Source organism: Erithacus rubecula, assembly GCF_903797595.1.
Source record: "Erithacus rubecula genome assembly, chromosome: 23".
NCBI classification, from domain to species: Eukaryota; Metazoa; Chordata; class Aves; order Passeriformes; family Muscicapidae; genus Erithacus; species Erithacus rubecula.
The window spans coordinates 37,199-53,665 of NC_136675.1; the positions used below are offsets into that span (position 1 = coordinate 37,199).

The 16,467-nt window shown below is 45.5% G+C and overlaps 2 protein-coding genes across 2 annotated transcripts in view; both read left to right on the forward strand.

The window, feature by feature from the left end:
* Nucleotides 1-9,054: 9,054 nt before the first annotated feature.
* The window catches only part of LOC306811803 (osteopontin-like), a 130,776-nt gene continuing 123,363 nt past the window's right edge, over nt 9,055-16,467 (forward strand). Inside the window, exons 1-4 of the mRNA XM_079325830.1 lie at nt 9,055-9,132; nt 10,363-10,429; nt 10,526-10,576; nt 11,463-11,567. Coding sequence (XP_079181956.1) covers nt 10,376-10,429; nt 10,526-10,576; nt 11,463-11,567 — 210 coding nt within the window. The 5' untranslated portion in view covers nt 9,055-9,132; nt 10,363-10,375. The remainder of the gene's footprint in view (nt 9,133-10,362; nt 10,430-10,525; nt 10,577-11,462; nt 11,568-16,467) is intronic.
* On the forward strand, nt 11,583-13,665 carry LOC306811866 (osteopontin-like; the record flags this gene model as incomplete). Its single annotated transcript, XM_079325923.1, has 5 exons — nt 11,583-11,764; nt 12,021-12,296; nt 12,719-12,869; nt 12,945-13,136; nt 13,481-13,665. Exons 1-5 carry the CDS (start codon nt 11,744-11,746, stop codon nt 13,663-13,665), a joined length of 825 nt encoding a protein of 274 aa, XP_079182049.1. The 5' UTR covers nt 11,583-11,743.

The window sequence follows — 16,467 nt, forward strand, 5'->3', positions numbered from 1 at the left end:
CCATAAGTAATGTTTTAACCTCAGAATGGTTTTTGTTTGTTTCAAAAGCCACAAAGCCAAAGAGGAAGTGTAGGAGAACGTGGGCAGGACAGTGGCCAGGAGCCTCATGACCTCATCTTTTTTCCGCCACATGGGGATTGGTGGCTGTGCTTGGGACAGGGTTTAAATTCCTGGAGCTCAGGGATGTCAGGCAGCAGGGGACAGGGTGTTGCCCGATGCCCCAAACAGAACACAAACTAACAGAGTTAGTTTATGCGGTGCTTTATTCAGGGCCCGGGGAACCTGCGGACTAGCGCCCAAAGTCAGGATCCCACAGTTCCCCTTTTTCATCAGGTTTTTATATCTTTTTACAAAGTGGTCTACATACAGAGGTACACATTCTTCAAGACAATACAGTTACATAAATCTTGTAGATATTATTTCTAAAAGTCATAAATTCTGCATGCTTGTCTACTCAGAACTATAGGCTACTCCCCTTAATCCCCCTTGCATGTTTGCCCATCACCAGAACCCTTTATTTATTATTATACTTTAGCCTTATCTTGAAAGTTTCTAAATGTTCTATATGCTCTACTAAATCCTTTGATTATTGTTTTCACAGTTCTAAATATTCTATATGCTCTACTAATTCTTTTGACTATTGTTTCACAAGGTAGGTTCTCAGGACCTGTCCGAAAACTGCAGTTTTCTAAGCCTTAGCATGACTACTACTATATCTACATTAGTCCTTTTTCTCATTATTTCGGTATCAACTTCCCCCTTTTGAGCATTCTTCAGATTTTCTGCAAGGATGCTCAATTCTTCAAGTTGTGGTTTCTATGTAGGATGGTGAGTCTTCTTTTCAAGTTGGCAGGATTACTTCTTTCTGGGTCAGTGCTCTCATAACACGTCGAGTATAAGGTCCTTCTCTGGCAATCATTCCTAAAAGACATCTATACATAATCATGCATACTACAATAATTAATACAATCATTATTACATATTGTACAATTGATGATATCCAACCAGAGACTTGGATTCCTAGGGAGCTAAACAGTGCTCCTACCCAGTTATGTTCAGCTTCTTTCTGGACTTCATGCACTTTTGTTTCAATTTATTCCAATTGACTTATGTCTTTTTCTACTTCTTCTGTGACATTTGGGATATGTATGCAGCAATGATCAACCTTTCCTTGGAGGTATCCACAGATTCCATGTTCTTTTAATAAAAGCAAATCTAATGCCATTCTATTTTGGATTGTCATTCTTGTTGTTGCCTGCAACTGTAAATTTAGATCCTTAAATTCTTTATTTGTAACTGCAGCTAGCCTCTCAGTTTGTCCTAATAATTTGTACAGCATCTCCCGGTTTCTATATGTAGAAATTGGTGCAAACAAGGATTCCAGTACCCATCTAAATTTAACTCCTGATGAGGGTTCATGCCATTTATCTTCATCTCCCTGTCCTAGTTCTTCTGCTACTTCATTTGTTTCTCTCTTTGCTCGTGACTGCATCTCTTTCTGCGTTAATTTAGACTGTTCCCAAAAAGGACATAATGTGGGAACCCCTAAGGTAATTTGTGTTACAGGCCCGTCTAACAGTAAATGTGTTGTCCATTGTCCATGTCCCATAATCCATACTAAATTTCCTGGACTCCTGATAGTTGTATTCTTACAGCTCAAAGTTTTACCCTTCTGGTCCTTCGGGAAAGCTCGTCCTGGAATTGTATGGTTAAGTTTTCTACACTCACAACCCCATTTTATAAGCATTCTGACCGGTGCCAAACTAATTTGATTCTCTGGAGTGTCACAGGTGAGAATTTGGGTGCAGTTCCAATTTTTTTTTGTGGCGCTCAAAGTTTTTGTAGAAGTGCTGGTTTGAGATACTTCTGTGTGAGTGGCATTTCTGCTTCCCGTCCATTGGACACACCAATTAACTTGTCCAATGTAACTATAATGTTCTAATATGCTGGGGCCCCATACCGTTTTCCAACTGTCCCACAAGGATTCCTGCCGGGACGAGTTCTGGCATATCATTTTATAATAGCTTTCATTTTTAGGTATTCTTTTCTTTTGCCAATGTGGTATAAAACATTCCCACTTAGCAGCATCTTCAGGTTTTACTTTTCCCCCTGCCGCTAATTGAATTCCCTAATCCCTAATTTGTCCTAACCTCCCATGGCTAATTAGACAGTCCTTATAGGTTAATATTCTTAATGTTTCTCCAACCTTTTCCCATATTTCTTCAATTTCGATTTTATTTCGTAATTTTAATTCACAACTTCCATTCTCACCTCTTTTTATTAGGGGTAAATTTCCTACCGGAATCACTCCCCAAGGGATTGGTTCCCCTGCAGCTTGTGGCAGAGGTAAACATGCCGTTATTTTTGATACGTTTTGTATTTGTCCAAAATCTCGAATTAACCCTACTACTAAATTTTGTTGTTCCTGGTTTCTCTGTAATGCCAAGCTTGTATCTTTCAATCCATTCCACATATCTACTCGTGCACTGACTGGTATTACCTGCACCGAGTACCCCCTTCGGGTTTTATTCTCCTTTAAAATACCTACATTTATGTCCCCATAATCAAAGCTTTCTCTAATCCACACAATGCATGAGAATTGTCCTACCTGATCAGCTTGCATATGAGATATTGTCAATGTGGTGTTACCTCTTTGCTGTTCCATATCCCAAAATGTCACGATTCCTTCTGTAAATACTTCGTCTCTGGTGATTTGTCTCCAGGTTACCTTTACTTCTTTTAATCCAGTTCCCTGGTTGTCAGAAAACAGACAGGTTAAATTTATTCCCGCACCTTCTGGCACCATTACATCTGGCTCCGGAACTGTAATTTTAACAAATGCTTCTCCCACCTGCATTATACAGACTAATGTTAAAAGAACTAAGTCCTTGCCCTGAACACCAGCTTTGTTGCTGACAGAGGCTGTACTTCCCATCTTGATGGGACCTTCTTGATTCGAGTGTAGTGAATCCAGTTTTCGATCCCTTGGACTTTCACTGCCGTGTAGGTAGTCATGATCACCTGGTGAGAACCGCCCCATACTTCTTTCAAGGGTTCTGTATTCCAGTTCTTCACATATACTTGATCTCCTGGCTGTATGTCATGGACAGGATTCTCCAAGGGCAGAGGCCGGTTCCACTGCAATGCTCCTCGCAGCGCTGTAAGGACTTTATTTAAAGACAAAATGTAACTCAGCAATACTTGATCTCCTACTAAGTGAGGGTCCCCTTTGTAGGTTGCAGCATGATATGGCTTGCCATACAAAATTTCGTATGGACTTACTCCTATCTTTTCTCTGGGTTTAATTCTGATTCTTAGCAAGGCTAGAGGTAGTGCCTGAGGCCACTGTATCTTCGCTTCCTGACAAATTTTCTTAATCTGCCCTTTTAATGTCTGATTCATCCGTTCTACCTGGCCGCTAGATTGTGGTCTCCAGGGCATATAGAGATCCCAAGCTATCCCTAATACTCTGGCTACCTCTTGGACTACTCCAGCTACAAAGTGAGGTCCTATCTGAGGACATTTCTAATGGGATCCCAAATCTAGGAATGATTTCTCGTAGTAAGGTTTTAATTACTTCCTTTGCCTGGTTAGTCCTGCACGGGAAAGCTTCCGGCCACCCTGAAAAAGTACACACATACACCAGTAAATAACGGTACCCTTGTGCTCTTGGTAGCTCTGAGAAATCTATTTTCCAATAGTCTCCTGGTTGCGGCCCTACTTGTATATTTCCTAGTTGTATTTGCCTTCGTGTCACTGAGTTATTTTTAATACAGACTGGACATGTGGCGTTAATTCGTTTTGCCATTGTTAACATCTGGTTGGAAATCACCTCATGTTTTAAAAATTGTACCAATGCGTCTGCTCCCCAATGGCACTTGTTATGTTCGATTTCTAAAATTGTTTTCATTACTTTTGTTGGCGGTACAACCTGACCTTCAGCTGTGACATACCATCCTTTTTCATTCTTCTGGGCCTGAACAAATTGAGCAAGCTTCTTATCTTCATGTGTATATCATGGTTTCTGCTCAAGAAAAGAAGTTGCAGGGTTAATTCGCACTGGCAATAAAGCTAATTGTGTCCATACCTCTCGGGCAACCTGTTTGGCAACTCTGTCAGCCAACTGGTTTCCTTGGAACGCTTTTCCTTCTTCCTTTTGATGTCCTTTTACATGCATCACTGCCACTGCTTGAGGTTTATGCACTGCTTCCAATAGTGCTAATATTTGTGCTTTATGCTTAATTTCTGATCCTTGAGAATTCAACAGTCCTCTTTCTTTCCATAGTGCTCCATGTACATGTATTACTCCAAAGGCATATTTTGAATCAGTCCAAATGTTTACTCTTTTCCCTTGACTCAATTCTAAAGCTCTCACCAGAGCATGTATCTCGGCTTTCTGGGCTGAAGTTCCCAGGGTTAAAGCTCGAGCTTCTATTATTTGTGTCAAAGTCACTACTGTGTATCCCGCATACCTGGTTCCATTTTCCACAAAGCTGGATCCATCTGTAAATAGTTCCCATTCCGGATTCTCCAAAGGCTCGTCTTTCAGGTCCTTCCGGCTGGCATACACCTGTTCAATGATTTCTACGCAGTCATGTGTCAATTCGCCTCTTTCTTCCTGGCTGCTGCTCCTAAGAAATTCTGCTGGGTTGAGATGATTAGTTATTTTTAATTCAATGTCATCCTGTTCTCGGAGAAGTGCCTGGTATTGTAACATGCAACTTGACGAGAGCCAGTGCCCCCCTTTTTGTTCCAAAACTGCAATGACCATGTGGGGAACAAATACTTCCATCCTTTTTCCCAAAGTCAATTTTCTGGCTTCTTGAATTAGGAGCACTGTTGCTGCCACATCCCTAAGACAACCGGGCCATCCGGCACTCACAGAGTCTAGCTGCTTTGAGAAGTACCCCACCCAGTGCTTTCATGAGCCTAATTTTTGGGTGAGAACCCATATTGCCAGTCTCTGTCTCTCGTTTACATATAGTTGAAAAGGTTTTGTGAGATCTGGCAATCCTAGTGCTGGGGTTTCCTTTAAAGCTTGTTTCAAACTCTGGAATGCCTTTTCTTGCGTTTGTCCCCACTGAAACACAGGGCTTTTGGCTGCCTCATACAGGGGTTTTGCCTTTAGTCCAAATTCCGGGATCCACAAGCGGCAGCACCCTACCATGCCCAAAAAGGATCTTAACTCTTGTGGATTTCATGGTGTGGGTATGGTGCAAATTGCTTGTATTCGATTAACTCCTAACTTTCGCACCCCTTGTGAAATTTCGCAGCCTAGGTAAATTACTTGGGCTCTTACCAGCTGAGCTTTTTCTTTCGATACTCAGTATCCAGCTTGTCCCAGCATATTAAGTAATCCAATAGTGAGTCTGAGGCAAACATTTTTTTCTGTGGAGGCTATAAAGATGTCATCAACATATTGTAGGAGAACATATAAGAAAGGTGATTCTTTTACCTGAGTCGTCTTCCATTCTTCTAACTCTCGAGCCAACTGATTTCCAAAAAGAGTTGGTGAGTTTTTGAATCCTTGTGGTAGACGCGTCCAGTTGAGCTGCTTCTTGCGTCCTGTGTCTGGGTTCTCCCACTCAAAGGCAAAGTATCTCCTACTTTCAAGTGCCAAGGGGATACAGAAAAATGCATCTTTCAAATCAATCACTGTGAACCACTTAAACCTTTCCGACACAGCTGTCAACAATGTATACGGATTAGCTACTACTGGGTGTATATCTTTAGTGATGTTATTAATTGCTCTTAAATCTTGAACTAATCTATACTTACCATTTGGCTTTCTGACTGGGAATATCGGAGTATTGAATTCTGACTCACATTCCTGTAAAATTCCCAAGCTAAGAAATTGTTCAATCATGGGTGCTATTCCTATTTGTGCTTCCAATTTCAAAGGATATTGTCTTACCCTTACTGGGGAGGCTCCTTCCTTTAGTTCTATTACAACTGGTTGTGCCGCTTTTGATTTTCCAGGTACTCCTGTTTCCCATACCCATGGTACTACAGCTTGTTCTATTTCTTGTGGTATTTCTGCTGCTTCAATTTCTTTTACTACGAACAACTTAGCAATATTTTCCTCAGGAAATTCCAATCTTACTCTACCTTTTTCAAATATTATCTTTGCCTCTAACAATGACAATAGATCCCTCCCAAATAGCGATTCTGGGCTATTTGGCATATATAAAAAATGATGATCAAATTCTTTCCCCCCAAATTTTATATCTAATGGCCGCAAAAAAGTTCATTCCTCAACTTGTCCCGTAACCCCCACTACTTGGATAGTAGAATTACTCAAAGGTCCTAGCTTAGTGTTAACAGCTGAGTATGATGCCCCCGTATCTACTCTAAATTCTAACGGTTCCCCATCTACTTCCATTATTACCTTTCAATCCTGGTCTAGTCAGCTCTGATTTTGGTAATTCCCCATCATAAGGGCTTGGGCGACATCTTGTGGATTTCCCGGGAAAGCACCTGTATTATTCATCAATCCCTGATTTCCATCCCCACTAGCTATAATTCCTCCCCCAAAACCCATTCCTTGGTTGAGAGGACACTCATTTTTCCAATGCCCTCTATTTTTACATAGAGCACATTGATCTATCCCTAGCTGCATTCTTCCTCTTCCCATATTCAATTGACCCATAAGTCCTCCCGCACCCATTGGCATTCCCCCCTTTGCTATTCCTCTTCCCCCTCCTCATCCACGTCCACGACTCCCCACTCTCATATTATTTCCAGCCGCTTGCTGTAACACCGCCAACATAGTAGCCTGTTGTTTCCTGGCCGTTTCTTTTTCCCTGTTATTATATACCTTCCACGCAACTTCCAATAGTTTATTTAAATTCCGAGTATCTTTTCCCTTTAATTTCTGTAATTTTTTTCTAATATCTTCCTGAGACTGCCCCATAAAGATTAATGCTAGCTGTAATTTTCCCGATTCTCCTTCAACTTCTAAATTAGTGTATCTACGAGCTGTCTCCTTAAGCCGCTCTAAAAAGGTTGACAGAGACTCATTCTTTTCCTGTCTGACCGAATACAACTTAGACCAATTCAAAGTTTTTGGTATTCCATTCCATATTCCTTCTGTTAACAAAATCCTGATAAGCTTTAAGTCTCCAAGACCCGCCTGTCGAGTTGGGATCCCACTCCAGATCTTCCCTAGGTACTAAATCATTTACTGTACCATCCACAAGCCGTAACCTAATCATTTCTCGTGCTTTCTCTGTCATAGCTTTAAACACCATTTCCTTTTCAGTAGAATCCATTATTGTGTCTAACAAAACTTGTAAATCATTCCAATCTGGGTTCTGAGTCTTAATTACCATTTTTACCACCCGCGCAGTTCGTTCAGGATCCTCCCGATACGCCCCCACTGATTGTTTCCAAATTAGTAAATCATTCAGAGAAAAGGGAACTTTCACTATGACCCGTTCCCCCTGCGGCCCGACAGCTTCACGTAGCGGAACCATTAAATGAGCACTTTCTTCCTTTTTCTTCCTTTCTACCTCCCACCGCCCTCTCCGAGTTCTTTCACATAAGGGAGTCCGTGGTATATCAGTGGTTTCTATTTTTGCTTCCCGATCCTCCCTTTCTACCTCTGGCATACTTTCTCCACGTTCCTCCATCGGAGGGGCACTAAGGGCTATCAGCAAAGAATCATCCTCTTCAGGTTGCGAAAACCTAACCGAGCATTCCTTCTCTTTCTGCCAACCCTTACATCCGTCACAATTCTGCTTTAATGTTTTCAAAACCATGATCCCACACTCCTTTTGCCACTCCGGTTTATCTTTCAAATAATAAAAGAGGTCTAGATACGGTATTTCATCCCATTTTTCATTACTTTGCAGAAATTGCATCAAAGGTGTAATAATGTCAGGATTCAGTGTACCATTCCTAGGCCATTGCATACCATCAGGTTCATATAAAGGCCATACATGATTACAGAAATCAATCAATTTCCTTTTACTTAGTTCTTGACCAAAATTCCCCGCATTCCAATGTTGTAGTAAACAGCCCAAAGGCGAATCGTCCGGGATTTCTATCCCGGAACTTGCTAGAGTTCTAAATGTTTTTAAAGACATTATTGCACCTCTCTTTCTATTTTTTTTTTTTTTTAATACAATATACACCACACACAACACTCACACCCTTTCCACCAATCTTGCCTTTCTCGTCGCCGCGAGTGGCAAGTGCTGAACCTGTCACTGCCGCATCTGACGGTCAGCGCCTAGGCTTTTCCACAACCTTAAAGACGTCTGTGACCCCCGTGCGGAATCGCCGTTCTGACTTAATCGGCAGGCCCCCCTTCCCCTTGATAAAAGGAATAAAGCACCTTCGGGCTTACCTCCGGGTCATCCGTCAGGCGCGGGGTCGGGCAGGGGTTGATGTTCTCCCCAGAAATCACCTGGTGCCGGCGTGGAGTGGATCAGCCCACGAACCGCCCCTGCTGCCTCCGGAGTCCCATCTGGGTCGCCAGAAAACTGTTGCCCGATGCCCCAAACAGAACACAAACTAACAGAGTTAGTTTATGCGGTGCTTTATTCAGGGCCCGGGGAACCTGCGGACTAGCGCCCAAAGTCAGGATCCCACAGTTCCCCTTTTTCGTCAGGTTTTTATATCTTTTTACAAAGTGGTCTACATACAGAGGTACACATTCTTCAAGACAATACAGTTACATAAATCTTGTAGATATTATTTCTAAAAGTCATAAATTCTGCATGCTTGTCTACTCAGAACTATAGGCTACTCCCCTTAATCCCCCTTGCATGTTTGCCCATCACCAGAACCCTTTATTTATTATTATACTTTAGCCTTATCTTGAAAGTTTCTAAATGTTCTATATGCTCTACTAAATCCTTTGATTATTGTTTTCACAGTTCTAAATATTCTATATGCTCTACTAATTCTTTTGACTATTGTTTCACAAGGTAGGTTCTCAGGACCTGTCCGAAAACTGCAGTTTTCTAAGCCTTAGCATGACTACTACTATATCTACATTAGTCCTTTTTCTCATTATTTCGGTATCAAGGGGAGACAGCCAGAGCTGCTGGAGCCAACTGGCTGGAGCTGCTGCTGGGATCACTAAGAGTGCTCTTATTGTGGCTGACTCCTTCAGCACCAGAAAAGGTAAATTTTTTTTTGCTTTTTTACCTGACATGTGGCAATCTGTCTGCAGCTTTAGCCTAGGAAACACTGAGCAGATCTTTGAAAACTGCTTCACTGGGCAGGGATTTTTGATATTTCTCTGTGGAAAAAGGTGTGGTTTTATAGGAGCAAAGTTGCTTTAGCAATGCCAGGTATTACACATAATCACAATTTTAAATGTGTGTGCTGATAGATGTTGGGAGAAGGTTACTGAAAACCCTGCCACTGAATCATGCACTAGAAACTCAGAGCTGGTGCTTGAACACAGAAAGCTTTCTTCCTCATGTAATCACTGCCTGGCAGTGTTCTTGTTTCTCCTGGCAGGCTCATGGTTTGTGCTGCAGAATCCTGAGTGGATGGACAGTCACACTTCTCTGTGCAACTTGGAATTGCAATACCTCTATTAGAGTGTCCTGCCTCAGGGCCAGCCTTATTAATGCATTTTGAGTGTCCCAAGCAGCTTCCTTTCCTGCTGTGACTTGCCAAACTTTTGAATGACTCTTGTTCATCAGTAAATTGGTTTAAATTCCCAGGGATGTTCCTTATTCTGGGAACTTGTCAGTAATCACTGCAATTTACTGTAGCCCTCCTGATTTCAGCAGGAATAATTTATTTATAAATGGAACATGAGGAGCTATGGCAGCAGCTATTTCACTCAATCTCTTGTTTGGAAACATAGGTTATTTTATTCAAACTTCTGGAGGGGGAAATGCAGGTCTACCAATAAAAGTCGTTTATGTTCATATAAACTGACTTTATTCAGCAATTCAAGTTAATAACCCTAAAATCTAGTTTTAAAATAGCTGACAAGAGAATACTAATTGTTTGCCTTAATTGGCCTCTTTTTTTAAACAAATGTGTAAAAGGACTAAAGATAAACCAAAGCTGGTATTTATAAGAATTTTTCACAGAGCTTCTCCCTTGCCTATGCAAGTCAGTGGACAATTGTCAGGAGTCAGTTCACCTTTTCAGTGTGGGTTTTCTCACCACTGTTCAGCTCTTCTCAGCATTCAGTTTCAAAATTCTTGTAGCTTTTTGAGCTGCCAAATCATTACAAGGTGAGTGGGAGGTGGTGATGCAGGATAGAAGCAAGTTGAATCCACAGCAGGGACCTGGTCTTGGCACAGTGAAGAACATCAGGATAAAGGAAAAGACTGTAGCATTTTTATGTTTTTTTACTTTATTGACTTACTCTTCCAAAATATTTTCTAGGTAAAATATCACAATGAAGGTGGCAGTTCTGTGTTTATGCCTTATCAGCATCACTGTTGCATGGCCAGTGAGTAAATCACAAACACCATCCCCAGCACCTGCATTATTTCCTTTGCACATCAGTAAAAAATACCAATAAATGTTTTTTCTTTTTCCCTTCAAGGTGATTCAATCCAAGCAGCATGCCATTTCTGCCAGCTCTGAAGAAAAATATGTAAGCTCATTTTGTCTTTCTGCTAATTTTCTTTGATCAGTACTTTTGTTTGTTTTCCTCCAAAACACATTTTCTGATACTTGTTCTGTGATTTAGATGCTTACAGAACATGTCCTCACCTGGCTGTTATGAGCCAGTTTCAAAGCAGAGAGCCACTGATGTCTACAGACTTTTACCTGTGTCATATGTCCTGTCCTGGTTGTGGACTTCCATTAGTTCTATCATTAGACCAGCACTGGAAATCTTTTTTCTTAATGAAAAGCATGTTAGCTGTTAATTAAAAAGAGAAAGAGACTGCAGTATGAGAAAATTACCATAAACCATATTCATTAGTGTGGATCAGATGACAATATTTGGTGTTGGAGGAGCACCTTAATCCAATATCCTAGGGTTTTTTTTGAGTGATGTAAGCAATCTGCATTCAGTCTTGTATATATGTCTTTTTTTTTTTATTCCCCCATTTTATTCCCCCACTGCCAGCTGTTACCCTTGTGAAATCAATTCATGGCTCTGAAAACCAGCTACTGCATTTAGTTTAGAGTCTTCATGATGTGGGAGATAAATCACCCTCCAGGAAGAGCCTAAGAATTAGCAGAAGCAATGATTGTTAGATATAACTCCAAATCCCACTCAATAAAAACAGGCTGGAGAAACTGATCTGAATTTGCCCAGGCTTTGCCAGTGAGACAGGCACACCTATTTATCTTTGGGGTGCAACATTCATCTGGGATCATGGCTTGTTCTGAATCCTTGTCCTACTGCAGTGAATAGCTGGGGGCACATCCCATACAGGACTGTGTACTGCAGATGCCACATCTGCCTGAAAACACAGGTTGGGATGCAGCAGCTTTGAGGATTAACCCCTCCCTTTTATTTTCTCTCCAAGGACTCCAGGGGCCATCACTTGCACAGATATTATGACGACCATGTGAATTCTCACTCCCAGGAGAGTCAGCAGCACCCACAGAGTGACCTGGCATCATCTCAGCAGGTACAGGCACCTAAATGGAAGAGAAAGCAGAGCATCTTTCCATGCCTAGATCTTCAAGTTATGATTAAGTGCTTGAAGAATAGCCAATGTACTGATCAGCTCCAGCTGTATGTGCCTTTGTGTGCTAACACTGAGCTTTGTGTTGCTTTCCGACACTCCACTCTTCAGAAGAAAGCATGGATGGCCCAGAACAACCAGTAAGTGTTTTGAAGGACAACATGCCAGCTGAGTGATGGAGGGCAGCCAGTGTGTAGCAGCTTTCATTTTCCTCACTCAGGTGTGGTTCTTGCAGTAAGATCTCTCCCAGATTAATGCAAAGCTCCAGGCAGAGTGAGGTGAACTCAGTGCAGTGCACACAGCTCCCCAGCAGCACCTAAGCCCTGGGTCACTGGCACCAGTCTGCAGCTCTCACAGCAGTGTTCATTTGCCTGATTCATAATAAATGTTTTCCAGCACTTTCCTGATGTCTCAAGCAAGAGCCATGAAGATGTGGATGATGATGATGATGATAATGATTCCAATGACACAGATGAATCTGAAGAGGTTATCACGAGCTTTCCTACAGACATCCCAATAACTGTTGAACCATTCCCCACTTTCCCTTTCACCCGGGGAGACAATGCTGGCAGAGTTGACAGTGTGGCCTACAGGATGAGGGAAAAAACTGCACTGCTGACAGCAAAAGCCAAACTGCTGAAGTCTGTCAAACTCCACAAAGCTGCCAAAAAGGTAAATAGCACTGGGCAGTGGTGCCCATGCTCTTGGAAATGGGGAGTGAACTTGAAAATAGGCATGGCATTTTATGGGAGTTGGTTTTGAAAACTGATATGGGGAAAGTAGGCATAAGTGAAGGAGTGCATTTCTTTTCTCTGGATACCACAGTTCAGGGGGTCTCGATGGCTGCTGATGCACCGGGGCAGGAGTGTAGCCTGCTGCTGCAAGCTGTGCAAAACTGCAGTTTGTACTCTCACTATATACTTGCACACGTGAAATCTGAGGCCAGGAGCAAATGAGAGCTTCTCATAATGTGAAAGGTTCACGTAACTCCATAAAACACCAGAGTATCTCCAGGCAGGGGTACATCATGCAGGCTTTGAGCGTCCCCGCAGCCCGAGGAGTGACAATGCCTCTTGTTCTGCTCTCTAACACAGCTCATCTATGATGCTACCGAGGAAGATGAAAGCGACCTGGATGCAGACAGCCAGCGCTCTGTCTCCCAGGAGGATTCTGCCTCCCGCAGCTCCCTGAGGAAGCACGCCAGCAGCGTGGCGTGGTCTGACCAGAGCCACGGGCGGGACAGCGGTGAGCAGGACAGCTAGCTGCATGCCCGGAGCTTGGAAAACGACAGCTGGCACAAATCCGACAGCTACGAGGCAGAAAGCGACATCAGCAAGTCTGGTGTCAGAGGGGACAGCCACACGAGTGTGGAAAGCAGGGAGACAGGGGACAGCCATCCGAGCGTGGAAAGCAGGGAGAGCCGGGACCGAGTGTCAGCGGAGCTCTCTGACGATATCAGCAACCAAACCTTGGAAAGCGCCGAGAATTCTCAAGATCGCCACAGCATCGAAAGTAACGAGGTTACCCTCCAAAAGGAGACAAAAGGAATATTTCCCTTCTTTTTCAGTCCCTACCTAGGGGAAGCGGGAAGTAGCTTGGTTTCGGGGAAGTGTTTGTTAATGTAGTTGGCGTGGTGATTTTTGGGGTTCGGGGCGGTCCGTGGCCGCTGGGGCTGTGCAGGCGGAGCTGCGGGCGAGCATCGTTGTCGGGCGCTGTTCTGCTGTAACTTCAATAAAACCTCCATCCACTCCCTGTACCTGTGTTAGTGCTCACTGGGGCTTGGACCGGGCAGGGGGAGCTTTAATACTTCTTCTTTCCCCACAAATTTCAGAGGCCTCCTCCTCCTTTGGCCGCAGATGAGCGGCACTCCAGATGCATCGCTGGCCCCGTTCTGTACCGTGGGGCGGTCCGGGGCTGCCGTGCAGAGGGGAGGGAGCCGTGGGAGGAGGAGGAGGAGAGGGGCGGGAAGGAGGTCCCCGCCGGGAGCCAGGGCGACTACATCTCCCTCCGTACCCCGGGCTTTCCGCCGGAGGTGGAGTAGGCCGTCGGGCCGATGGCGGGCGGCAGCCGGCGCGGGCGGGAGCAGCTGGAGCTGGAGCAGCTGGGCCCAGCGGCGCAACCCAGCTCCTGCCCGCCGTCGCCGCCGCTCTCCGCCTGCTCGCGGCAGGCCTGGAGCCGGGACAACCCGGGCTTCGAGCCCGAGGAGGACGCGGCGGCAGCGGCGGCGGCGGGGCCGGTGCTTGAGATGAACGTGGAGCTCGTTCCCAGCCCCTGGGAAAGGGGACTCGTGCACCAAGGTCCCTCCTGCTGCAGCTGCTCTCGGAGCTGCCCTGAGTGCCCAGAGGCCCAAGGCACAGGAGCAGCCCTGAGCAGGAGCCCTGCCATGAGCCCAGGGCCACAGCCAGCCCTGGCTCCCGAATGGGCAGGGGCTGCACTGGGTCCTGACAGGGCCTGACTGTGTCCACTGGGGCTGGGGCAGCTGTCCCGGGGCAGGGAGGCTCGGGACTGGCAGTGGCTGCCCAGGGCTGGCTTGGGCCCGGGTCCCTGGAAGGAGCCACTGCCCAAGCAGCTGCGCTGCCCCCGGGCTCTCCTCCCGGCCTTCTGGGCTTTGTTGGTGGCACAGCCTGTGCCAAGGGAGCCAAGGTGCCCCAGGCCCCAGCTCTGGGGGAACAGAGAACGTCCTGACTTTGTCCAGCGAGCTGCCAGCTCAGCACGGTAGCACAGCACTTGCATTCCTCATTGCTCCCACAGAAGTGCTTGGGAAGTCAGATGCAGATGCCAAGAATCCATCGAGCACCCCAAGAGTTTTGTGCCCCCAGGATGTGCGCAAGTCCTGCATGATAGGCACAGTAGTGACACTGTTCACTGTGCCACTTGCCATGGTCTTGTGCTATGTCAGGCTCCAGTGGTGGAAGGAAAGGAAACAGTAAGTTGTTGCTGTTGATCTCTATCCTCCAGCTTCTTTTACGGCTGCTGATGGTCAGGAAACATTGCCAGTGAGGCTGCTGTGGAGTTGTGCATGGTCAGTGGTTGTCCACATAACTCTGCTGAGGGTTCTGCTGCTGCCCAGTGCTTTCATTGGCCTCCCAATTGCTGGGCCTTGTCCCGGGGAGCTGCTGGGGCTGCAGCCAGTGCTGGCTCCCACTGAGGCTGCGTGGCCAAGAGCAGCCCCAGGAGCAGCGGGCAGAGGCAGAGCAAGGTGGGGAGGAGAAAGAGCGGGGACCAGATTGCCCTTGAAAGGCAGAGGCGCTCTGGGGCTGCTCCTGGCCAGGGACCCTGCCCAGAGCCATCCCCTGCTGGCCGGGGTCTTGAGGGGCAGCTGTCCAGCTGGGCCAAGCTGTGCCAGCAGCTCCAGCCGTGCTGGGGAGCCTTGCCAGCTCTGGGCCCTGCTGGGCACGAGGCTCCCTGTGTGCCAGGGGCAGCTGGGGCCTCAGACACTGCTCTCTCCACAGTCGTCCTGCTGCAGCTCCAGCATCCCGGCCAAGAAGGCACGACTCCCCCTCGCCCCCAGAGAGCCCAAGGACCACCTGGTTTGACCTCTCTCAGAAACGGCCTCAGCAGCAGCAGCCACCCAGGAAAGCAGAGCACCAGCCCTCTGTGCCTCCCCCACGGCCCCCCAGCCCGGCTGTGAAGCAGAAGCCCCCCGAGATCCCCTCACCTCCTCCCCTGCCCAGCCAGCCCCCCTGGTCCCGCTAGGACTGAAACTGGGCCAGCCGCTTAGCACATGGGCCACCAACAGCTTGGGGCATCTGCTCTTCCCTGCAAGTAACAGCTGCTACCTATGGGTAACATCCAGAGGCAGTTTTTATACTGCTGTACCTTCAACAGGAAGAGCCCTGTCTCATCCTTTGCTGTTTTGATTTTCATACAGCTGGGTGCTGGCTAAATGTCTTCAAAGAACTTGTTTAGCACTGCATGTTTGACCCCACCTGTCGGGGGAAAAAAATTAAAAAAAAAATCTTCAATTCAAACTTTATTTTTGGTTTTGCTGGGCGCTCACATTTTGAGCAATTAATTTTCCATGGTACCTCTTCCCTTTTCCTTACTATCTACAAAAAGTACATCTGGACATGAAAATCATCACTATTACTGTGATTCACCTCAAAGTCCAGGGGAGAATCTAGCACAAAATATTCTCCCTGTGTACTGCACAACAAGAAATATTCAGAGGAAAATACAGTGGCAGCTGAGGCTTGTGGAACTCCCAGAATACTGAGCCTGCAGAGGAGGCAAACAGCCCTGGCACTGGCTGAGGGGACTTCTCCTCACAGACTCCTCTGAAAGTGTGTCCCTTCAGGAAGGGAAGGCTTTTAAACCTTTGCCTTTCCTTCCTCCTGTGCTAAAATTTGAAACTCCTCCTGAGGAAATACTGAGATACAAACAATTCTCCATTCCTCACCAAAGCTACTCAGGTGCTCAACTTATCTTCAAGAGCAAAACCTAAGGTTGTCAGAGATTTCCCATCAAAGCCCATTTGCAGATGTTATAGATAAAAACGAGACAAAGCGGAATTAAATATGATTAAAAGAAGCGATATTTATTTTGCAACCAAAATATGGTCCTCAATCACCACAATCAAAAAAAGGGACAACGCTGAACCTGGGGTCGGCACAGGCTGAACACACTCTGATCTGATCTCTATTGCATCAGATCCCCCAATGTTCACAAAACTTCCTTGGTCAGCTTAGTTTATATACAATTTTTTAGCCTGGAGTGGAGGTCTTTGTCGGGTTTTTTTTTTTCCTTTTATTGCGTTGGGCTTGAAAAAAGTATATTTTGGGAGATGATGAATTCTCATGAAGGCTGGTTCTGGTCTTTGAGAATGTGGTATTCGGATGCAACT